We start from the raw sequence: 25,232 nt of genomic DNA on the forward strand, positions 1-25,232 counted from the left end.
GCACTGGCAAGGAGGGCAGATAAGGAGAGGACACGTGGAAGAATAGAGGTAGGCTTAAGATCAGAGCTCAGGAGCAGACAGTAGGGGGTGGGTCAGTTTGCTGCTTAGCTCATTGCCGGATACAAAGGAAGGGTGAATGGCAGTCAGGGAGAAGCAACATTGCGCCTGCAGGACCAATGGAATCCTACTTTGCCTCCATCTTTTTTTTTTTTTTTTTTTTAAGATTTATTTATTTATTTTTCGGCTGTGCTGGGTCTTCGTTGCTTTGCAAGGGCTTTCTCTGCTTGCGGGGAGTGGATCTACTCTTCGCTGCGTGTGGCCTTTTTATTGCGGTGGCTTCTCTTGTCATGGAGCCTGGGCTCTAGGTGCACGCGGGCTTCAGTCATTGTGCTGCTCAGGCTTAGCTGCTCTTAGTTGCATGTGGGATCTTCCTGGCAAGGGAATGGAACCGGTGTCCTTTGCATTGCAAGGCGGATTCTTAACCCCAGGACCACCAGGGAAGCCCTGGCTCCATGTTATTTTATTGATTGCTTGACCTCAGTCACCACAGCATCTTCCTGACCTCAGGTTACTGTTAATTTATTGTACTAACTATTCCGGACAGAATATTTGAACATGTAAATCACTGTCTAGTCCTAGGGATCCTAGAAGTAGGATCCATGTACCTGAGTACTAGGAAGTTTAATTTCGTTTTGCTTTAAGACTGTAACAGAGTAGGTATGACCTTTTCTAGCCCCAGAATATCCTGCCCTTGGATGACATGGGCTATCACTTCGGGCTGACCTCGTAGGTCAGAGGTATTGTGTTGTTTCTGGTAAGGCAATCAAGAACAGTGAGAAGCAGGGGTAGGAAGATTGTTTTCAAATGTGGGTGTATAAACATAGGTATCCATGCTAGATTTTAATACACGAAACTGATTGGGTGCCGTGTAATTTTCAAGTTTCTTGTTTTGTTTTGTTTTTTTAATTCAAAATGCCCCTGAAAAATGATGGTCTACAAAACCTTAGTGTATAGAATTTTAACTGATCCCTTTACTCAAATATTTACAGTGACCTCATATCTGTTACTGAAAACAGATTTTAGAATCTGAAAAGCTACAGGCCCATTGAGGTTGTATTTTTCAGTTTTAAGCTAATAAGTATTTGCAGTTCAATTTAATTTACATTGTGCTGAATCTTTTTGACATATCTCTGTGTGTAAGATTTGGTACATACATAATCCATTTATAAAGAAAAATTTGGCTAAGAAAAAGCTCTGTTGGAGTTTTTTATTCAGTATATGTTTATTTGAGTGTCTTAACAGTCTCTGTCTTAGCCACTGGGGATATAACAATGAAGCAAGCAGAAGATCCTTGCCCTCTGGAGTAAGCTATACTTTCAAGGGAGAATATTTCACATTAGGTGATAACTAATCAAAGGAAGAAGGGTACCTTACTTTCAGGGACCTGAGATATAAAGCAAACCCACTGGAGACAGGGGTTTATTACATTTGACTTTTGTCTGTTGTGTTCCCTGCTGTATCTCAGAGCCCAAAATAGTGCTTGGCTCATATGTCGGTTGATCAGAAGTGTTTATTGTTTTGAATTTGTATAATCAGAGACATGTACTTTAATAAATGATTTTGCACCTAGCTAGTTGAAAAGTTTATCATCTCCTTTACCTTTTTATATTTGTTACCTACTTTTTGTTTCTCTTGGTGATCCTCATGGCCCGATGCAGGAGCACCTTATTAATATTAATAATTAGTCGTATGGTAATCTGATATGGCAAAGGTTAGATTTGGAAAGGAATTTAAGAGGTCATCTTTTGTTCAGCTTCCTGCCTAGGAAAAAACAGTAAGGCAATTAGGTATGTATTTTTAATTAATCATTTAAAAAACTAGGACAACATAATTGGGTTCTCTCTTGGGAAAGTAGTGAAAGGTACTTAACCCTAGATATAAAGGTACTAACCTGAAAAAATTAGAACTTCTAACTGTGTGGGAAAGTGAAAAAAAATCAAGCACCACTAAGCTGCTCTTTGTTGATATCAGAAATGGGCCTGTCATTCATTTTGGCATTGAAGCATAGCCTCCTATCTCAGGGGGCAGAACCAGGACTTTTTTTTTTTCCTCCCAGAGGAGCTGGACAGTTATTATAGGTTGAAAAGGCTGACCAGTTTTTCAAGAGTTTCTCCTTTTTGCCCCCCTGCAACTCATGGTGCTTTTGCTCTGCCTTCAAGATGCACTAAAATCTCCTCCTTTGTGACTGCTTTGGAGCCAGCAAATACCCTGACATGTATAATTCGAAATATGCAGAGTTCATGAGTAAGTTCCATCCTATTTTTTGGCCAGTTAAAATTCAAGTGATTTTTAGAAAAGTGTTAGGATCGAGTTAGGCATTGTGTTGTTTCACCACTTTTATTTTAAGGCTATTTCTGAAAGTCTTTAATATGACTTTGTTTCTTTTTAAGTGTTTTTGTGGCATTAGACAGTACTCCTCTTTTAAAAGCCGGTAACAAAACAATTTTCTTGAGCATCTTTTTAGTTTTACTGAGAAGTATGTTAAATTGAGCGTCTCTGAGCTCGATTGCTCATGTCTGACACAGTCTCAAGTTTCCAGTGAATGGTAACAAAGACTGTAGAGTGTTGTTGGTACTGCAGTGAGAGGCATGCTTCTTTAGACCAGGTAAGAGAGATCATTTTGTTTCTTATTGCTGGGTGCCTTTTTACAGCGTTTATTTTATATTCTTTCAACAGCAGCAATGTTAAATTGATAAATAGCCAGGAGCACGCCGATTTCAAGACGTCCTTGCTTGTTGCAGACAGGAAAACTACAGGGTATGGGGGTTGGGGTGGGCAGGGGGGGAGGGGTAGAGTAAGCTTAGTTCATCACTCAGTTACTTATATAAATCAATTAAAATGTAAAAATAATTCTGGAGCTCCATTTTCTCTGTTCAAGAAGCAAAGAAGCAATTAAAGAAACAAATCCTTTTAAAGGTACTTCGTGGTTCTTACTTGTGAATGCAATTCAGAAGGGAGTTTTTACTTTCATTTCTTTCCAGTGGTTAATAAAATAAGCTTTGCCTCTCACCATACAGTTTTTTTTTCTCATTTATGAAAACTTTGAAATTGTCAAGAGTAAAATCCGCTTCCTCTGGATCTTTGGAATAAACCTGACACTTAAGAAAAATATTTCAGCTTTTATAGCTGTTTCATTCCCTTTTTTCCTAGTTCATTTTTCTTAAAAGTATTTGTGCTTTGAAAATGTCAGCTGTATTCTAATGAAGCTAAGGCATTGTTTGCTCATAAAGGGGCCGGTGCATTCCACTGCTTTATGGTTTATTACCAGGCACAGTGTGAGAGTGTGGGTGGCACCATTTGGTGTCTGCCTCTTGGAAGGGACTGCCATTATGTTAGCATTGGATTGGCAAGGAAAATACAGCGTGCAAGATCCTATATGAATCTGGATCCTGTGAAGAAAATTTTAGCCGTAAGCAGTCCTGCCTGAGCCCAGAATGTGTGACAGCTTGATCTCTTCAAGTGTTGTCCTGAAGCCTGCTTTTCAGTTACAATGAGTACTCCCCAACTCACATCTCTGGTTTTGTGGTGTATGTAACATTTACTTGTTCTATGAACTTCAGTAAAGTGAATGTTTCTAGATAAACTATGACATTTTAAATGGACACGGTATACTTTTCAATAATATATTTACTTTAAAAAAAAGTTTGAAGGAACTTAGTGTTGGGGGGTGGCGGGTGGAGAGAGAGAGGAGGTCAGGCAAAGGCTTTCTTTCAGTTTGGAAAGCCCTGATGAAGAAAAAAAGCAACAGATGTTTCTTCTGTTACAATTGAGGTTTCATTCAAAATTCACAGTAGCTGGAATGGGGAGGGGCGGTCATAAATCTGACTTAATTAGTGAATAAAGAAAAAATAGTCATTTAAAATTTATTCTTTTATATTGAGGATTTGAGAAACAGTATAGAGTAACATATTCCAAGTAACATACTTTTTTGAAGAGGCTTTTTTTTTAAAATTAAAAATAGTTTATGTGTCATTAATGGAGATGTGAGAAAGTTAGTGATAGAGGAAATGATCATTAAACCATATATAACATTATGGAAAAAACTAAGCCACTATAAAGTATATAAGGAATACTTAGGTGGCAAAAGTTTTCGCAGTAGATATTAAGGCTCAAAATGAAATTGAAGCACGAAACATTGTTTACATTTAGTGAGAGATTATTTTATCTTCAGTGAGAAGCATGAGACTTAGTCCTAAAGATCTTTGATTAAGAAATGTGGGAGAAATATTTTGAGTTTGATTGAAATGATGTGTTGTAGCTTCCCTCTTTAAAAAAAAAAAAAGGATAGTAAACTTAGAGCAAGTAAGCTTGTGGAAAGAGGAGAATGTTTATCTGCTGTAAAGGGTAAGAAGGAAGAAGAGCTTGGAAGCGATATGCATGAAATGAAAGCATTCAAAAAATGGCTTTTCACTTGAAGTTCATAATGAGTAAAGCAAAAATGTTTCCTTTTACAAGTAACACATAGAGAAGCTCTGTGCTCCTGTATAGTATGTGTTTATATATATTACGATTTTATGCATCTCTTAAAGTTAGCTCTTAGGAAACCAGTGCTGAGCACCAGATATTTCTGATTAGGCACTTACTAAAATGTAGCCCCCACCCTGCACCATGAAGTTAGTAATATATGCTAGCCAGAAAATTCTTTGAACCGTAGTTCCAAATTTGCATATGGAGCAAATGTTAAACGGTTTTCTAAATGTTTAGCTGGTCTAAGGAGAGGACTGAGAAAGATAGCAACATTAAAGGAGATTATTAAAAATTTCTCTTGCTCCTTGCTACGATCTCTGGGCTTCCCAGAAGATTTTCTTTGCTTCACGTATTGACAACAGAATTCAGAGATTTTGAAACTTTTCAGACCATTTTTGAATTAAGATTAAGGATTTAAGGAATAGCAGTGTGAAGCAGTTGTATTGTTTTTCTCTAAGATAACTAACTTACAGGAGCTTAAAATGGATTTACCAAGTTATAGGTCTGATTAGAATAAGAATCTTTATCATTTTGACTAAAGAATGTATATAGTGTTAATGGACTAGAGAGCCCTAAAAAATAAAAAAGGTGACTTCACATATGACACATAACTTTGACAGCATCATGGATTATAGTTATCAAAAATGTTACTTATGATTATAAATGTAGGTATGACAGTACATTACCACATCAGCAACAGCAGTGCAGAAGTCATTGAGACTGTTAAGCCTTCAATTTAAGAATACCATACTGAATGAAGACTTCTGGAGTGAAATACCTGTGGTTCCTGCCTTATATGTAAACTCTTAAGCAAAAACTGAGGTCTGAGGGGTGTGAACCTTTTCTATTCATTTCTCTCCAATTCCGAAGACCCAGAGAGTGTCTGATTTAGATGTTCTCTTGGCTTTACCTATTTTTATGCCATTAGAAACCATTCATGGGGGCCTAGAAATCTCTCATCTCTGGTGTGCAAGTCATAGGGAAGATTGCCGGATGCCTATGTTTTCCTTTTTACATTGTTGTTAAGGACCAGGTACAAGTGCTGTGCTTTAAGTGTATTATGAGCTAACTCCGTTTTGCAAGTGGCTACAGGAACCTGTGGTGTAATAACATTCTTTCTTTCTACCAAGTGTTAAGCAACCAGTTTTCAAGTGAACTTTTGGTTCTTGACTCAGAAGCTGGAGACCATCAGCCAGGGGGCTTTGCTTTTGGCCCTTGGCTTTCTCTTGCACAGTTTGGCAGCTCTCTTGGCAATTTCTCTGACAGAGAAATGAAGAGACTTCTAACTGAGCACTTACTGTGTGCCAAGTGGACCCAGTAGAACTTATTTTTAAAAAGTTTGCAGAATCTTTTCATGGGTAAGATTTTAATACAAAAGAGTTTCGATACTGATGTCTAAGATTTTGTGCTCTTGACAGTATGGTTTAAATGTAGCTTCAGTGATAGCTCTCAAGTGGAAGACAGTATTGAAATAAGAGTGCTGATAACAGTGCAGTGTTAACAGCGTGGCGTATGGAATACAATAATCCCGGTTTTTATTTGCTAAGGAAAAGAACTGCTTTGAAATTCTAATTCATGGGTGGTGTTTGGTCTTTTTGAGTTTGTTTCCTAAAGTTTTAAATTTGTTTTAAGAATGCAACTTTTAAACTGAATCTGCCTATAGCCTTTGGCACCTTTTGTAAATATTAGAAAAAGAGCTTCTCTTGAAAGTTTTAGTCGCTCAGTTGTGTCTGACTCCTTATGACTGCATGGACTATAGCTCCCTAGGCGCCTGTGTCCATGGAATTCTCCAGGCAAGAACACTGGAGTGAGTAGCCATTCCCTTCTCCAGGGGATCTTCCTGACCCATGGATCGAACCCAGGTCTCCTGCAGGCAGATTCTTTATTATCTGAGTGATTTATTTGTAACAGGGTCTGGGGCAAGTTAGCATCTCAGAGGGGTTATGGGCTTCTTCCGGAGAGTGATTTCCAATTAAGTGCCCTTGGGTATTCTGATGCTCATCGGGCCTGATCTTGTGGTTGCACCCAGCTGTGTTGATCTACTCCAGCCATTCAGTGGCTGTTGGTCCAAGATAAAATATGCTGCTTTCCGCTCACTCTCTTTTCTAGACAACAGACAGCGTCTATGTGCCATCTGGTGGGTCTGTTGGCTCTGGTGAGGTGCTAAAAGTAGTGGCTGAAAATAGGCTAAACACTGAAAAGATATAACATTTAAGCACAAGAGACAATAAATAATAATAATTGATAATAAATAAGGGTCACTTAGCCCTTTCTCTTTTTAAGAGATAAGTGGCGTAGAAAGAGTCTGCTTAGACATCACTGCTTCCTGAATTTGCGCACAGAGAAAAAGGGTCTTGTAGCAGTTTGTCCCAGTCTTGCTTGATCCTCAGAATCATCTGAGGCACCTACTTATTTAAAATACTCATTGCCACCTGGTTTTTGATTCTTTAGGTGTCTAGTGGAGCCCAGAAACGTATTTTGATGAAGAGGGATACTACCCTCTCCCACTATAGTCATCCTCTTTGCGTCCTATGACCAGGCACATGGGAAGAATTACTGGGAAGGCTTGGAAGAACCAAATCGTTTGAGGCCATATGGTAAACTTAATTATTAATCAGAAGATAATGTGTTCAACACTTGGAAATCCTAATTAAGGAGGTGGAAGTGGAAATCAAGAATTAAAAGTTGTCCTTGTCTCAGCAAGGTAAACAGAAAAAGGACAAAGGGACATATTTTAACTAAAAATAAGGAAACCATTGAAAAACAATAGGATCCAGTCTCTAGAAGAGCTGAATGTTTTTGGATGGACATTGAAAAGGAAAAGTCCTACAAAAGAAACCCAGAGCGAATGGACTATATGATTTCTAAGATCTTTTAGCTTTGACATTTGATGAACTAAACGAAAACAGTGATAACATTCCTGATACCAGAGCTTGAATTAGCAGTTCATTTAAGAAATTATTAGGCCCTCTCTCAATTCTGACATGTGAGGAGAAGGAGAAAGAAATGTTTTTCTCCTTTCATATTGAAGAATCCAGGATATTTATGGTTATGGATACCAGAGAAAGGGAGAGCTAGCTAATGGTTTTAAAAGGTGTCCTCCAAGTAAAAATGCTTATCAAAGCCAAGAGAAAAGACTGGATCCTCTAGGCAAGGAAGGACTGACATAGATTTATTGGCCCACTGGGAGTATGCTCTGAGGGCTGTAGAGTTGGTTTTTTTTGGGGCTGGGGGGTTATTGTCACTTCAAGGATCCTCTCTGGTTCCTTGGAAAGAGTTGGGTTAGGTGGTCCTTTAGTGGGTAATCCTAGAAGTCTTGTTTTCTGACAGCTGCAAAAACATTCCGACTCTGGCTTCTATGCCTGTGATATATAGGAATGTGCATTTCACTTCTTCTGTCTTCATTTATGCTGTAAGGATGCTTGATTTCCATTTTGGAACCACATACACTAAAGGTCATTTTAACCATAACTTTGGAGATCTTATGAACTTTTCTGTTTCTCAGCCTTACCAATTATAGTGATACCATGGCCACCCATGTTACAAAGTGTAATAATGGTGTTGGATTTAATCTTAGCAACTTTGGTTAACATGATTGAATACAGATGCAACAATATAGAACACAGCAGTGTTATGGGGTACATACAGGTAATGCCCAGTACGTAGCTAAATCGTAAATAGAAAGAAAACTTAAAAAAAAAGAGTTAACAAATGAAGTCAGAGTGACTTCTGGTTTATTTACCTTCAGTCACCAATCCCCACATGCATCTTACACATCAGATAAGATCAGATCTTTACAGATTTGCTATTTCCCCTATCTTTGCAAACTAATGTGTGCCTGCTTTATGAAGATGGTGCGTTTGATCTGTGGGGCCTGAGTTATTTTTCAAATAAAGGTTATAAATATCCCCTGAGCCATCACATTGTTCTCCCTACCCCACTCTCTCTTCAGTGACAAATGTTATTTGCTAGATGACTGGCTAGAATTAGAAATACAGTCTGAAGACTGTGGACTCTTCCCTTTTTGCAGAATGAATGGACCTCTTCCAGAATTGACCTGTGACTTGACCTCATTAGTACTGTATTTGAAACTGATCTATAGTCCTTTAAAACCGTTATTAACAAATAATTAAAGGGTAGTATGGGAAGGAGGGAAACGCTTGACACTTTCTGAGTCTCCGTATTCTCTGTTGGAAATGTTAATCGTGAACGAAGTGAAGCATGTGATGCTGTCACATAAAGAGGCACATCAGTGGAGCAAATAGTAAGGTAGACTTAGTAGTACGACTGAAGGTAGTCAGTAAGGTAGACTTTCATGTAGCGTGGGGGAGGGGAGTAGAGTTCTCATTAGATGGTCGCCATCTACCATTGGTAGCCTAAAGTAGCCATCTAGGGGGCAAAATTGGGTCATTCATTTCTCACGTTAAATAAATTCCAGATGGTCAAGAATGTTAAACTTAAATGAAGGTATCAGTGTAGAAAACATGGGGGATGTTTAATACAGTCTTTAGTATGTAATGAATGACAATTAAATTCAAGAATAGCATATCTAACTGGAAATACCAAACTTGTGCATGCTAAGTCACTTCAGTCTTGTCTGACTCTCTTGTGACCCTGTGGACTGTAGCCCGCCAGGCTCCTCTGTCCATGGGATTTTCCAGGCAAGAATGCTGGAGTGGGTTGCCATGCCCTCCTTCAGGGGATCTTCCTGACTCAGAGATTTAACCTGCATCTCTTATGTGTTCACAGACCTTTTTAATATGACATTAAAGTCATAAAAGGAAAGAAGTATAAGATTGACAACACTCTTTTCAAATGTGAAGAGAAAATCATATATAAAAGCCAAAGACAAGTGTCAAATTGGGAAAAATATGTTCACCAGGTATAACAAAGAATATTCTCACCCTTTCAGTATTTAAAGAGAGTCCACCAATGAATCACCAATAGCCAATAGGAAGATGGTCCTAATTCTCAGGAAGGAAAATTTAGATGACTTTTAAACAAAGCATATTAGCCTTATTCATAATAATAAAACCAAAATAAAATCAAAGTGAGATGCTATTTTTAACCTAAAGATTGACAGAAATAAAGTTTGATAAAACACTGAGTTGGTAAGGTTATGTGGAAATGGATACATTCACACATTTCTGAACAGCGGATGAATTTGTACAGATATTTGGTACAACTGATGTGTGTAAAGATATATGTAGTCATTGCAGCATTATTTGTAGTAATAAAAAGATTTTACTATTAATATTTGTAACACTAAAAGCTTTCCATTATTAAGGGACTCAAGCTGCTAGAGCTATAAAAAGAAATAGCTAACAAAGTAAATGTTTAAGCAAAATTACATATGAATGTAAATAGGTAGGGAAAGACATCTAAAATAGATATAGTATTGTTAAGTGGTAAAAAAGCAATGTGCAAACTGCTTTTTTTGGACCATATGTGTAAGGGAAAAAGGGTATGTATATATGCATATATGTTAGTATATGCCTTGAGTATTTCTGCAAGGTTATAGAGAAACTGGCATCGTAGCTGTCACTAGGGAAGGGGGGATGGTTAGGTGGTGGTTGGTGATGGGAGGAGATTTAGTTTTCATTGAATATGCCTATCTCCTGAATTTGTATCACATGCTTCCATGCAGACATTCATGTATTCGTGCATTCATTCATTCATCTGACATATATTTTTATTGGAGTATAGTTACTGTACAATGTTGTGGTAGTTTTTGCTTACTGTGCAGCAAAGTGAATCGGCTTTAAGTATACATACATCTCCTCTTTCTTGGATTTCCTTCACGTTGAGGTCATCGTGGAGCAGTGAGTGGAGTCCCCTGTGCTTACAGTGTGTTCTCAGTGTGTGTGGTTTGTCATTTGTGTCCGACTCTCTTGTGAATGTGTAGACCTATAGCCCACTAGGCTCCTCTGTCCATGCCAGGATTTTTCTCCGGCAGAATACTGCAGTGGGTTGCCATTTCCTCCTCCAGGGATCTTCCCGACCCTGGGATCGAATCTGCATCTCCTGTATTTCCTGCATTGACAGGTGGATTGTTTACCACTGAGCCACATTAGTTATCTGTTTTGTACATCGTATCAATAGTGTGTATATGTCAATCCCAATCTCTCCATTAATCCCACACCCACCCTTCCTCCCTTGGTGTCCATACATTTCATTTGTTCTCTACATCTGTGTCTCTGATGGTCTATACCAATTTGTTCAGATTCCACATATATACATTAATATATACTTGTTTTTCTGACTTCACTCTGTATGACAGTGTTTAGGAGAAGGCAATGGCACCCCCCTCCAGTACTCTTGCCTGGAAGATCCCATGGACGGAGGAGCCTGGTGGGCTGCAGTCCATGGGGTCGCTAAGAGTCGAACACGACTGAGCATCTTCACTTTCACTTTTCACTTTCATGCATCGGAGAAGGAAATGGCAACCCACTCCAGTGTTCTTGCCTGGAGAATCCCAGGGACGGCAGAACCTGGTGGGCTGCCGTCTATGGGGTCACACAGAGTCGGACACGGCTGAAGCGACTTAGCAGCAGCAGTATTCCATTGTATTTACCTGTGTGTGTGTGTGTGTGTGTGTGTGTGTGTGTGTGTGTGTGTGTGTAAATATATATGCATACATACACCACATCTTCTTTATCCATTCCTCTTTTGATGGACATCTAGGTTGTTCCCATGTCCTTGGCTATTGTAAATAGTGCTACAGTGAACATCGGGGTGCATGTGTCTCTGTGACAGATGTGTCATGTGTGCTGTGGGCAGATAATGATCATACAAGCAAGTAAATGTGCAGTACAGTCAAACAGAGAAGTACTGTGGTGAAAAATCATGGTGAATCAAGAAGTGCTGACATGGGATAGTCAGGCATTTCTGATGCACTGACAACCGAGCAGAGTCTTGAAGGAAACTGGGGAATAAGGCACATAGATAGATATCTAGGGGAAGGAAGTTATCAACAGAGGGAACTTGAGAGACAAAGGCCATGAGGGAGAACATTGCTGGACGTGGTTTGAGGAGCAGCGCACAGTCCGGGGTGAATGCAGTACAACAAAGGGAGGGATGGGGAGAGATCTGACAGCTGGCGATGTGAGAAAGGAGGGGTTAGTGACCTTGGGCCCCGTTAACCATCTTAAGGACTTATGCGAACTGAGACGCAAAGTCAACTGGAGAGTTTGGAAGAGAATTACTCCACAAAACAGGATCACTCGGCTGTGTGATGACAGATAGAGCAGTGCTTTTCAGTAGGACGACCTAAGTCACATAATTTTAAATTTTCTAGTAGCCAGGTTAAAATGGTGAAAAGAAACAGATAAAATTAATCTGAATGATAAATTTTATTTACCCCAATATCTAGAACGTTTATCATTGAACATGAAGTCAACATAATTAGACTTTTAGTGAGATGGATTTTGGTTACTTAGCCTTCAAAATCTGTTATCTTACACTTAAAGCACGTTTCAGTTTAGATGTTAAAGTTTCAACAGTTGGGGTGAAATGCAGTACTACCAAAATAGTCATGTTGTTTTTAATGGAAAAATATTTTCTACTGCTTCAGTTTTTAAATTTGAGTTAATTAAAATTTTAAAAGTTTAGGAATTTAGAGAGGGAAATGGCAACTCACTCCAGTATTCTTACCTGGGAAATCCTGCACACTGGATTTCCCAGGCATGAGGAGCCTGGCAGGCTACAGTCCATGGAGTCACAAAGAGTTGCAAAGGGTATTAACGATACTAAGACAGGACTTAGCGACTAAGCAACAACCACAAAAGTCTAGAAATTAGGTCCTCAGTTGTGGTAACTACATTTCAAGTGCTTTATAGCTTCTGTCTAATGACTACTGTATTGGAAAGCTTGGGAGTAGAGTTGTGGGGTTAGGTGGGCCTAATGCAGGACAGGTGGATGAATCAGGAACACATTACAATAATTCAAGATAGAAATGGTCACTTGGATCAGAGTGGTAGCAGCAGAGTGCATGAGAAATGGTTGTATTCAAGATACATTTTATTTTGTTTCATTTATTTTTTAAACTATGAGTTTATTGAAGGCTTGATATTATTAATTATTTGTTTGCCTGAGCTGGGTCTTCATTGCAGCATGACATGTGGGATCTTTAGTTACAACTCTTAGTTGTGGCACGTGGGATCTAGTTCCCTGACCAGGGATCGAACCCAGGCCCCCTGCATTGGGAGTGCAGTTTTAGCTACTGGACCACCAAGGAAGTCCCACATTTATTTTATTTTTTGTAAATATTAAATCATTTTTATTGTGGGTATGGATACAGATGTATAGCAAAGAACTAAATGAAAATTCAAAATAAGGACCACCATCATAAATATAAACCAGCAATATTCTAACACAACCTCTTTGTACATAGATTGTTTGGGTTTTTTTAATTGCATTCTTTTTTGTACATTTTGTTACATTTTTCATTGTCCATCTGCTTTTTTTTTTTGGCTATCTGTAGTTTTATAAGACACTGACTATATTTCTCATGTTGAACAATACTTCCTTGAGCCTATCTTACACCCAATAATTTGTGCTTCCCAATCCCTGACCTCTATATTGTCTGTCCCCCCTAACTGGTAACCACAACTTGGTTCTCTAGTCAGAATACATTTTAAAGATAGGGCCAGTAGGATTTATTAATGGATTGTGTGTAGGATATAAGAGAATGTCAATAGTGATCTCTTTTGGTCTATTAAGAGATGGAGTTGACATTTACCGCGATGAAGAGAGAGATGGGGAAGGAGTTTTCTGTGTGGGCTGGGGAGCCGTCAAGAGATTTGTAGTATTAAGAGTTCAGTTTCAAGTATATTAAGTTTGAGGTCACAATTAATCATCAAAATGGAGATATGCAAAAGGACAGTTGGATACATGAGTCTGACAGGAGCTGTCATACCACCTCGTGAGGAAGAGTTGACAGAGGAGTCAGAGAACCAATACAAAGGGCTCTCGGTTGTTTCTAGAGGAGGATCCAGCAACCACGAGTGAGGAGAAGCCAGTGGTTCGGAGGAGAACCAAGAGAGAATGGAGGTTTGGATGCCAAGTGGAGAGTGTTTGAGAGGAAGGTGTGATTTTGAAAGTATCAGATATGGCTGGTAGATTAAGGTTAAGTTGAAAACAGAATTGGCCATTGGATCTAGCAACATGGAGATGATCTTGGTAAGAGCTAGTTCAGTGAAGTTGGGGAGCGGGCATGGGAGTGGGTTAAAGAAAACAGACTGGAGAAGTAGAGAGAGCAGATGTTGACAGATCTGGTGAGTTTTGTTGTTGTGAAGGGCAACAGAAATTCGTAGCTGGAGAGCTATGTACATAGTTAAGGAAACTTAACTATGTTTTTGTGTTTTGTTTTTAGGATGAAAGAAAAAAAATGTGTGTTCATAGGCTGATAAGAGTGATCCAGCAGAAGGGGATAGATTGTGATGATGCAAGAGGTTTTCCAAAGAGAGAGTAGCCGGAAGAATGTAGTTTAGACAAATCCATGAACTACCTGTTTAAAAAATAGATTTGTAAAGTAGGTAACAGAAGAGGACAAGCAAGAGGATTGTTTAATCTGTAATTAGCTTATTAGCAATAAGTAAATAAATTGCATAGGGCACTTTTTTCCAATTTTACAAAATTAAGATGCAATTTACATGCAGTAGAATGAACTGTTTTTAGCCTAGAGTTCTACGAGTTTGACAAACACATATATATACCACCACATTTTTAACTATTCTTTACGGCTTTAGGTTTAGCTTGTCCTGTGAAGTTTGGACCCTGTACATATAGGATGTTAACAATTTCTGATTTGAGATATTTATAAACCCGTAAAATAAGCATATTTGTTCCTATAATAAGTTACTAATGTTGTTCTTCTAGGAGGATGTGATAGGCTTGGATGAAGGTTTTCCCCAAAGCTAGTTCAAGGCCAAAAATTTTTTCCCCAGAAGATAAAATATAACTTGTACTGACATCATACATGCTTAGTCACTTCAGTCATGTCTGACTCTCTGCAACCCCGTGGACTGTAGCCCACCAGGCTCCTCTGTCCATGGGGATTCTCTAGGCAAGAATACCGGAGTGGGTTGCCATGCCCGTCTCCAGGGGAATCTTCCTGACCCACGCCTCTTACATCTCCTGCATTGGCAGGCGGGTTCTTTACCACTAGCGCCATCTGGGAAGCCCACTTACATCATAACAAACCACAATTATTTGAATTTTTCATTTTAATTGGACATATTGAAGGTGATTAACTAGAACTGTGCCCTGCACCTGCCCCCCACCCCCAGCCCCCCAGCCCAAGTGAAAGAACTCTTTGGTGTGTGGACAATTCTAATGGAAAACAGAATGATTCCAGTTATTCAAGAAATCAAGATAAAATTTGAGGCAAAATTTTGTGCCTCTGCCAAGATTTGGCATAAGTTTTAGCTCTTTTTCGAGCCCCTTTCCTAGGTGATTGATCTCATTTTAGTTAATTCAGGGAATTGCCAGGATCAAAATCCAGGCAGGTCTTTAAATTTTTGTTTTTAATAAATACATCATGTGCTAGACATTGGCTTCTGGACAGTGTCAGGACCCTGTTGCTAGGCAGCTGTGAATTAAGGCCAAGTACTTATGAAAAATTATTTAGACTTGGTTTGGTTTACTTCTAATGGAGCTGACATTTCAGGAGGCTGGATGTTTGTAACCTATTTAAATGTCTTTTTGAATCCAAAAAATTATATTTCTGCTGCTGAGCCTAGTTGATTTTATGAAAGTAAATTATGTCTAAATACATTTCTTTTATTTCTAGATATTACAATTGTGAAATACCAGTAGAGTCTCTTTAACTGCTCCTTAGCAGTTAAAAGTTAAGTTAAAGTTAAGAGACAAATTTCATTTTTACTAATTATCAAACAGAGATGCTTCATTTATAGATCTTACCTTGTATGAACAGTGCTGGCTGACTCCCTGCCACTTTATTTTTTTGGTTCAGAGTAGCAATAGGTTTTTACATTATAAAACAAGTGCATGCATGTTCAAAAAACTTAATAATAATAAAGTATAAAACAAAGGAAAACATTTTTCCCTACTACTCACCCAGAGGTAACCTCTATTAAGTTTGTTATCTTACCAGACTCTTTCTGCATCTGTAAACTTACATGTATATGTAGGTTTTGTTTTTTTTTTTAATTGAAGGATAATTGCTTTACAGAATTTTGTTTTCTGTCAAACCTCACCATGAATCAACCATACATGGATTGATGGATGTATACATACATCCCCTTCCCTTTGAAGCTCCCTCCCATCTCCCTCACCATCCTACCCCTCTAGGTTGATACAGACCCCCTGATTTGGGTTTCCTGAGACATACAGCAAATTCCCGTTGGCTATCCATTTTACATATGATAATGTAAGTTTCCATGTTTCTCTTTCCATACATCTCACCCTCTCCTCCCCTCTCCCCATGTCCATAAGTCTGTTTTCTATGTCTGTTTCTCCATTGCTGCCCTATAAATAAATTCTTCAGTACCATTTTTCTAGATTCCATATATATGCATTAGACTATGATATTTATCTTTCTCTTTCTGACTTACTTCACTCTGTATAATAGACTGTAAGTTCATCCACCTCATCAGAACTGACTCAAATGTGTTCCTTTTTATGGCTGAGTAATATTCTATTGTGTATACATACCACTAATTCTTTATCCATTCATCTGTCGATGGACATCTAGGTTGCTTCCATGTTCTAGCTATTGTAAATAGTGCTGCAATGAACAATGAGATACATGTGTCTTTTTCAGTTTTGGTTTCCTCAGGGTATATGCCTAGGCGTGGATTGCTAGGTCATATGGTGGTTTTATTCCTAGTTTCCTAAGGAATCTCCATACCGTCTTCCGTAGTGGCTGTATCAATTTACATTCCCACCAATAGTGCAAGAGCATTCCTTTTTCTCCACATCCTCTCCAGCATTTATTGTTTGTAGACTTTTTGATGATGGCATATGGCTGGTATGAGGTAATAGTATCTCATTGGAGTTTTGATTTGCATTTCTCTAATAATGAGCGATGTTGAGCATCTTTTCATGTGTTTGTTAGCCATCTGTATGTCTTCTTTGGAGAAATGTCTGTTTAGGTCTTTTCCCACTTTTTGATTGGGTTGTTTGTTTTTCTGGTATTGAGTTGTATGAGCTGCTTGTACATTTTGGAAATTAATCCTTTGTCAGTTGTTTCATTTGTTGTTATTATTCTCCCATTCTGAGGGTTGTCTTTTCACCTTGCTTATAGTTTCCTTTGCTGTGCAAAAGCTTTTAGGTTTAATCAGATCCCACTTGTTTACTTCTGTTTTTATTTCCATTACTCTAGGAGGTAGATCGTGGAGGATCTTGCTTTGATTTATGTCATCAAGTGTTCTGCCTATGTTTTCCTCTAAGAGTTTTGTAGTTTCTGGTCTTACATTTAGGTGTTTACTCCATTTTGAGTTTATTGGCTCAGAGGGTAAAGTGTCTTGCTTACAATCTGGGAGACCTGGGTTCAGTCCCTGGGTTGGGAAGATCCTCTGGAGAAGGAAATGGCACCCCACTCCAGTACTCTTGCCTGGAAAATCCCATGGACAGAGGAGCGTTGTGGGCTACAGTCCACTGGGTCACAAAGAGTCAGACACAACTGAGCGACTTCATTCATTTCATGGTGTTAGGAAGTGTTCTAATTTGATTCTTTTGCATGTAACTGTCCAGTTTTCCCAGCACCATTTATTGAAGAGGCTGTCTTTGCCCCATTGTATATTCTTGCCTCCTTTGTCAAAAATAAGGTACCCATAGGTGCGTAGGTTTATTTCTGGGCTTTCTATTTTATTCTATTGGTCTATATTTCTGTTTTTATACCAGTATCATACCATCTTGATGACTGTAGCTTTGTAGTATAATCTGAAGTCAGAAAGTTTGATTCCTCCAGCTCCATTCTTCTTTCTCAAGACTGCTTTGGCTATTTGGGGTCTTTTGTGTTTCCATATGAATTGTGAAAATTTTTTTTTAATTCTGTGAAAAATGCCATTGGTAATTTGACAGGGATAGCATTGAATCCACAGATTGCTGATATATATATATTATATATATATATGTTGATATATATAATCCATAATTATTGATATATATGTTGCTGTTGTCATTTCTTAATTGTTTGGGGTTTGATTTGTCATTTCTTAATTGTTTGGGGTTTGATTTGTAGATCTTTTTCTTCTCTTGTGTTTCTTGACTGTGTAAGTCCCTTTAACATTTGTTTTAAAGCTGGTTTGGTGGTACTGAATTCTCTTACTTGTCTGAAAAGCTTTTGATTTCTCCATCAATTTTGAATGAGATCCTTGCCAGCTAGAGTAATCTTGGTTGTAGATTTTTCCCTTTCAGTACTTTAAATATATCCTGCCATTCCTTTCTGGCCTGCGGAGTTTCTGCTGAAAGATCAGCTGTTAAACATATGGGGTTTCCCCTGTATGTTACTTTTTGCTTTTCCCTTGCTGCTTTTAATATTCTTTCTTTGTGTTTAATCTTTGTTAGTTTGATTAGTATGTGTCTTGGCATGTTTCTCCTTGAGTTTATTCTGTATGGAACTCTTTGTACCTCTTGGACTTGATTGACTATTTCATTTTCCATATTGGGGAAATTTTCAACTATAATCTCTTCAAAAAATTTCTCATACCCTTTCTTTTTCTCTCTTCTTCTGGGACCCCTATAATTCAAATGTTGGTGTGTTTGCTATTGTCCCAGAGGTCTCTGAGACTGTCCTCAGCTCTTTTCATTTGTTTTACTTTATTCTGCTCTTCAGAAGTTATTTCCACCATTTTATCTTCCATATCACTGGTTCGTTCTTCTGCTTCTGATATTCTGCTATTGATTCTTCCTATTTTTAATTTCAGTTAATTGTGTTGTTTGTATGTTTATTCTTTAATTCTTCTAGGTCTTTGTTAATTGATTTTTGCATTTTCTCCATTCTGCTTTCAAGGTTTTTTATTATCTGTACTATCATCATTCTGAATTCTTTTTCAGGTAGTTTGCCTATTTCCTCTTCATTTGTTTGGGTTTCTGTGTTTCTAGTTTGTCCTTCATTTGTGCAGTATTTCTCTACCTTTTCATTATTTTTTTTTTTTAACTTACTGTGTTTGAGGTCTCCTTTCCCTAGGCTTCAAGGTTGAATTCTTTCTTCCTTTTGTTTTCTGCCCCTCTAAGATTGGTGCAGTGGTTTGTGTAAGCTTCATATACGGTAAGATTTATGCTGAGTTTTTTGTTTGTTTGTTTTTCCTCTGATGGGCAAGGCTGAGTGAGGTGGTAATCCTGTCTGTTGATGATTGGGTTTGCTTTTTTGTTTTGTTTGTTGTTTGGATGCACAGGGTGCTACTGGTGGTTGGGTAATGCCAGGTCTTTTATTCAAGTGGTTTCCTTTGTAGGAGTTCTCACTATCTGTTACTCCCTAGGGTTAGTTCTCTGGTAGTCTAGGATCTTAGAGTCAGTGCTCCCACTCCAAAGTCTCATGGCTTGATCTCTGGTTGGGAACAAAGATTCCACAAGTGGTTTGTTATGGCATTCAGTTCAGTCACTCAGTCGTGACCGACTCTTTGCGACCCCATGAAACGCAGCACGCCAGGCCTCCCTGTCCATCACCAACTCCCGGAGTCCACCCAAACCCATGTCCATTGAGTCGGTGATGCCATCCAACCATCTCATCCTCTGTTGTCCCTTTCTCCTCCTGCCCTCAGTCTTTCTCAGCATCAGGGTCTTTTCCAATGAGTCAGCTGTTCGCATCAGGTGGCCCAAGTATTGGAGTTTCAGCTTCAGCATCAGTCCTTCCAGTGAACACTCAGAACTGATCTCCTTTAGGATGGACTGGTTGGGTCTCCTTGCAGTCCAAGGGATTCTCAAGAGTCTTCTCCAACACCACAGTTCAAAAGCATGAATTCTTTCACTTAAATTTTTTAAATTCTGTTAATCTGCCCTTTCTCCATTCATTTGAAATGCTACTTTTACCACATACAAAATTTCCACATATAAATGAAACAAATTTGGGACTTCAGTTTCTGTTTTGTCAGTGTTTTTGTCTGTATCTTAGCCAGTGTCACATGAATTCAATCCCTTTAGCTGTCTAATAATTGTGAAATCTGGGGGTCTAAAGTTCCTCTCTTTCCCCATTATTCCTTTTTTTTTTTTTCCCCAAAATTTCTCAGCTGTTCTCTGTCTTTACTTTTCCAGATACTCTTTAGAATCAAATTTATTTGTTTCCTGCTAAATTCTTTGATACGAACTGGCATAACAGATCTGGCTTTAATGATATTTTTCTTTTTGTTTTCGACCTAAGTTTTATATTCTTAATTTTCCTTTACTGGTAAGTTTCAAATTGAGATCAATTTATTCCCTAACCTTCATCATCGTTTTTTTGATATGTTTCTTCTTCACTGTTATTTGCAAATTTTTGACTTTTGCTCCTCAGTGTATCAGAGATGATCTCATCTTAAACATTCAGCAGCCCTAAGACTATTAAAAAAAAGAAAAGTCATCTGAGAGTCAGACGATTTCAGGGCTGGATTCATCTTTATATGGATTCGTAATGTGTCCCCCTCCTGCCCAGGACTGAATGCATGGCACATGTCTGTCAGTTACGGTTCTTCCGCCTAGAATCACAGATTAGTACTGCTCTCCAGTTAGGTGAATTCTTAAGCAAGGTGAATAACCACATTTGGGGAGTTTTGATGATAACCTCAATCTTGAGCAACAGATAAGATATGCATGTTACATGAAAGATCAGTTGAGTAGTTAGAGAGTAAGGACACTTTGATTATACCAATTGCTCAGTCATGTTTTAAAAACAATAAACAAAGGACCAGGTGTGTAAGTTTATTTCACCTGTTAAAAAGTAACAGAAGATACAGTTTAGGCTACATTACGAAAAGTATGGATCCAGATTAGGAAAGGTAATAGCTCCAATCTGTACAAGTCAAACAGTTTTTATTGTTTCATGTACCTCTTTGATGCCAGGAACTAAACCAGGCACTTGAATACACAACTGATAACACAGTCTCCTTTACAGTAGAATTTCAAGTAAATAATAGATTTTCGAAAACCCAGAAGAAGAGCATAGAGGCTAGAGACACAGAGAACAGAAGCTCTAGAGCCTGTGGGACCTTGTACAAATTATGTAACCTCACTCTATCTTAATTAATTTCTTCATGGGTAAAATGCAGTCAGTAAGAATACACTTCACACTTTTGTCCTAAGCAGTAATGAGATGCTGTATATGTGGGAAGCCTCTAGAACACACTTTGGCACATAGTGATGGCTCAGAAAATAGTATGGAGTGCTGTTTTGAAATGCTGAAAGGTAGGAGTTGTCTCAGCAGAGAGAGACTTCCCACCAGAAGGAATTGTGTGCCCCAGAGTTGGAGTGGTTGACCCGGGGCCTTTCTGGAACTGCAGGGAATTTAATCTGATTGGAGGTGCATGTGGACCGAGTAGCTAAGCACGAAGCTTCCCAGGGAGGCCGAGATCTCCAGGCGGGAGCTTTTGTGCCACATTGAGGAGCATGAAAGGCATTTAGAAAACGTTGTGGAACCTCAGAAATGCCTTAAATAGGGAGTGTCCACAGCAGTTTCATCAGTGGAAAGACTGGTTCTTCACAGATGTGCAGAGACGCTAGGAAAGCCATTTGAGGTAGGATATCCAGTTGGGGAAATGGTGCTCAGCCCTGGCTGCACCTAGGAGCCGCCTGGAGAACTTTAACAGTCTAATGCCCAGGTTGACTCCAATTATATCAGCAGCCTGGGGTTGAGACCCAGACACTGGCGGTTTTTTATTGCTTCCCAGATAATTCCATTGCACAGCCAGGACTGTGAACCTCTATATTAGAGAAGTAACTGCATTCAAATGAGATTTGATAAAGTTCCAAATTAAACAAGTGCCAGCAACACGTTTGTTGGAGCCAGGGTAAGGAGATAACAAGTAGGATGTGGTGGTTGGTTGAATGAAGAGGGGTTGATGGTTTCTGGTTTGGGTAGCTGGTGTGTGATGATCCATACCAAGAAGGAGAAGCAGATTTGGGTACTGGTCCTTGCTGAGTGGGCATGAGAAGGGTAAGGAATTCGATTTTTTTTTAAGCTTTTTATTTTTGTATTGGAGTCCAGCCGATTAACAATGTTGTGATAGTTTCAGGTAGACGGGGGATTCAGCCATACATATACATTTATCTGCTCTCCCCCAAACTCCTCTCCCCTCCGGGCTGCCACATAACACTGAGCAGAGTCCCATGCACTAAACAGGAGAACCTTGTTGGCTCTCCATTTTAAATATAGCAGTGTGTACATATCCATCTTCAACTCCCTAAGTATGCCTTCCCCCAGTCCTTCCCCCACCACCCCACCAACCTCTGCAACCGTAAGTTTGTTCTCTAGCTCTGTGACTCTGGTTTGTAAATAAGTTCATTTGTATCGTTTCTTTTTAGATTCTGCATAGAAGAGATGTCATATGATTAAAGAATTTGATTTTGAAATGTAGAATTTGAGGGAAATGATATAAGAAACTGAGGGGAAGGAGCCAGTAATATACTTGAAAACTCAGAAGACAGAGGAAATAATTGATGCGAGAATTCCCTGAGAAGACAGGAAGTACAGAGCAGACATGAAAGAAGTAATTTATATGAGAATCTTCCTCTCTGAAAGAAATAAGTAAAAACATTTGAGGGTGCAAGTAAGCTCACAGGCTGAGGGAGAGGAGCTGTAATTCAGCCTCATGGCCTGAGCTCCTTACTGCAGGAGATCTGCCGAGAACTAAGAGATGAGAGAGCAGGCATTCAGGAGTTGGGCAGGCTTTGTAGGAGCCAACAAAGGGCCATCTGAGGATGGTGTCTTTCCGGTCCTACTCTTAAATGTTGATTTTTCCCCAGAGTTTCAATATTGACCCTGTTTCACACACTTCCTGTGTGATCTCCTTTGTTACATTGGATTCCACTGTTATCTTATGAGACAAATATTGATAAACTGAAGTTTGTCCAGAAAAGTTAGGTATTAATAGTTGACACGTTCAGAAAATTATTGGTCGGCTTTTCATTTGGAGGGATAGCATTTTGCTACCTTAACTTGAAATTTAGTTTGTTGAGATCACTTGAAGACACTGTGAAGATCCTAGCAGTTTCTACCATCAGTCATTTGGTAGCATTATATTTGTTTTTCCAGTATAACAGAAATTTCAAAAAGTGGCTAACTCAACATTTTGAAACCATGTTAACTTTTAATATTAAAAATTTGTTTTATAGTATAAAAATTTTTAATAGATATTTATTTTATACTTCATCTCCTTGTTGTTGTGTTCTGTCATTTATAATCAAGCTCTAACTGGAATTCTCAACTGTGATATAAACTATGATTTACGTTAAGTGTTAGTCACTCAGTCGTGCCCGACTCTTTGCGACCCCATGGACTGCAGCCCACCAGGCTCCTCTGTCCATGAGATTTTCCAGGCAAGGATACTGGAGTGGGTTGCCATTTCTTTCTCCAGGGGATCTTCCCAACCCAGGGATCGAACCCAGGTCTCCTGCACTGCAGGCAGATTCTTTACCGACTGAGCTACAAGGGAAGCCCCATGATTGACATTATGTACTCTTAAATATTTTTTTCTTTAAAAAACCAACTTAAGGTTTAGTGGTTATCAGATAGACTGAACTATATATTTTGCAGATTTATTTTGCTAATTATCCTCACTACAACAAAGTAATAGTGTGACTTTCCTATATGCCTTCTTGTTCATAACTTGATAAGTTACTTAAGCACAAATGTGGGCTTCTCAGCTGGCTCAGTGATAAAGAATCCACCTGCCAGTGCAGGAGACACAGGTTCAGTCTCTGGGTTGGGAAGATCCCTTGGAGAAGGAAATGACAATCCACTCCAATATTGCCTGAAAAATCCCATATAAATATGCAACCTGGTGGGCTCCAGTCCATGGGGTAGCAAAAGAGTGAGAAACAACTTAGCAACTAAACAGCAATAAAGCACAGATGTATAGACTGATAGAAGGTGACCTTGACGTTGCAGAACGTTAACCTAGTGCTCTAATATCGTTTCAGGTAACGTTTCATTTGTTGCATTTCCAGTTTCCAGCACCAACTCACCAACAAAGATTTTACCAAAAACCTTAGGACCAATAAATGTGAATGTTGGACCCCAAATGGTAAGAAAATCATATTTTAGGATTTGAAACTTTGCTTAGTTTATCCTAATTTAAAGGATAGTTGTACTGAAGATGCTTGGTGAAATACTCCTGTGAATACCTTATCTCTTAATTTTTAAAGTTTTATTTTTAGCTGAATGTAACTGGTTAGTCTTAAGAAAAAGACACTGTGTTTGTCAATGTTTAATTTTCATGTATTTTTGAATCTGGATTCTGAATGTGTTATATTAAGTTTTTTGCCCCTCTGTGAGGCTTCTCTTGTTTGCAGTTGTTTGAGCCAATTGATTTGAAATCTGTTATGTCTTATGTTCCTCTCCTTTTTCTTTAAAATAACCTTTACTGCACTGAAGTGTATACTTTCATATAAACTGATTATGACCCAACAGTTAATGTGTATCTGGAGTTACTGATTTGAAAACCTCTTTGATGAAAGGACATTTAGGAAGAAACAACTCACCAGTTCATTTCAATCTTTAACAGTAGAAATAGTGAATTTAAATGGAAAATATTTAACCATTTCTCTGAAGGTATTCCATTAATTATGCTAGAGATTAAAGTAGTAGTGCTTTTAAGACAGCCTTATTTATAAACAGTCACATGCAGCTAACGTATTAATAAAAACTATACCTCATTTAAATGGCCTCACCCACCATTAGCAAAAGTACGTAAACATTTGAACAATAACTCTTCCTTGTCAGTGCTTACCTCTTCTTATCTCTAGAGCCATAAGCATAAATTTTGTTCATAATATATGGTACTATAGGCTATGCTAAATGCACAATTACTTAGATAAAAATCTCTTTTAACATAATGAATGGCTTCGGAAAGTCTTTGAGATCTTAAGACATACTAGACGTGACATTTTTCTTGATCTCTTGAGGACTGTTAATCATCTGCAGAATCCAAGCTAAAGATGTTGCCCAGTTCTGTAACTATGTGAAGAATGTCATCTAGCCCCAAGCTCATACAAACTGTAGCTCAGGTGAGGAGCCACAGTTCTGAGTAGCTCAGGGTGTATTTTCAGACATCTGCTAAGCATTCGGCCCTCCCCAGACACTGCAGTGGGCGCACATGCGATGACACACCTGCCTTGAAAGCCGGTGTTTTGAAAGGTGATTCTATAAACATCAGAATTAAACAAGCACATGGGACCTTTCGTGAATTTGTCCCTTACAGCACTCCTGTGTTTTGAAAGACTGTTTCCTCTTGGTATTTCAGTGATGCTGCTAAGGCTCAAATTCGAATTCCTCTTTGCGAAACGTGATTTTCCTTCCCACTGTCAATTGGAACTAAAAGTACATATAAGCCTTTACACACTTCAGTTTTGACCGTGATACGTACTCGTGTATATGAGATACTCGATTACTGCAGACCTCAGAATAAGTGATGCAAAGGTCAGAAGCAGTGGAGGTTTGGGGCTCTCCTTAAGAGCCAGCCCAAGACCAGTCTCCCTGATTCTCAGGTACTTTTTGCAGTTCTGGGTCCCCAGGCAGGAATCAGAGTTTTCTATTTTAATTTCCTAGT

General features: G+C 38.7%; 1 protein-coding gene across 12 annotated transcripts in view; it reads left to right on the plus strand.

The window, feature by feature from the left end:
- TFDP2 (transcription factor Dp-2) overlaps positions 1-25,232 on the plus strand; it is a 192,919-nt gene that overhangs the window by 120,643 nt on the left and 47,044 nt on the right. For 9 of the 12 annotated variants that reach the window (XM_044946396.2, XM_025290717.3, XM_044946388.2 and 6 more), the window contains one exon: positions 23,605-23,708. In XM_044946396.2, coding sequence (XP_044802331.1) covers positions 23,605-23,708 — 104 coding nt within the window. Of the gene's footprint in view, positions 1-2,533; positions 2,666-3,351; positions 3,588-23,604; positions 23,709-25,232 lie in introns of those variants that run through there. The other 3 variants (XM_025290720.3, XM_006078024.4, XM_006078021.4) reach the window with 2 other exon arrangements.

Source organism: Bubalus bubalis, chromosome 1 (assembly GCF_019923935.1).
Source record: "Bubalus bubalis isolate 160015118507 breed Murrah chromosome 1, NDDB_SH_1, whole genome shotgun sequence".
Classification (NCBI taxonomy): domain Eukaryota; kingdom Metazoa; phylum Chordata; class Mammalia; order Artiodactyla; family Bovidae; genus Bubalus; species Bubalus bubalis.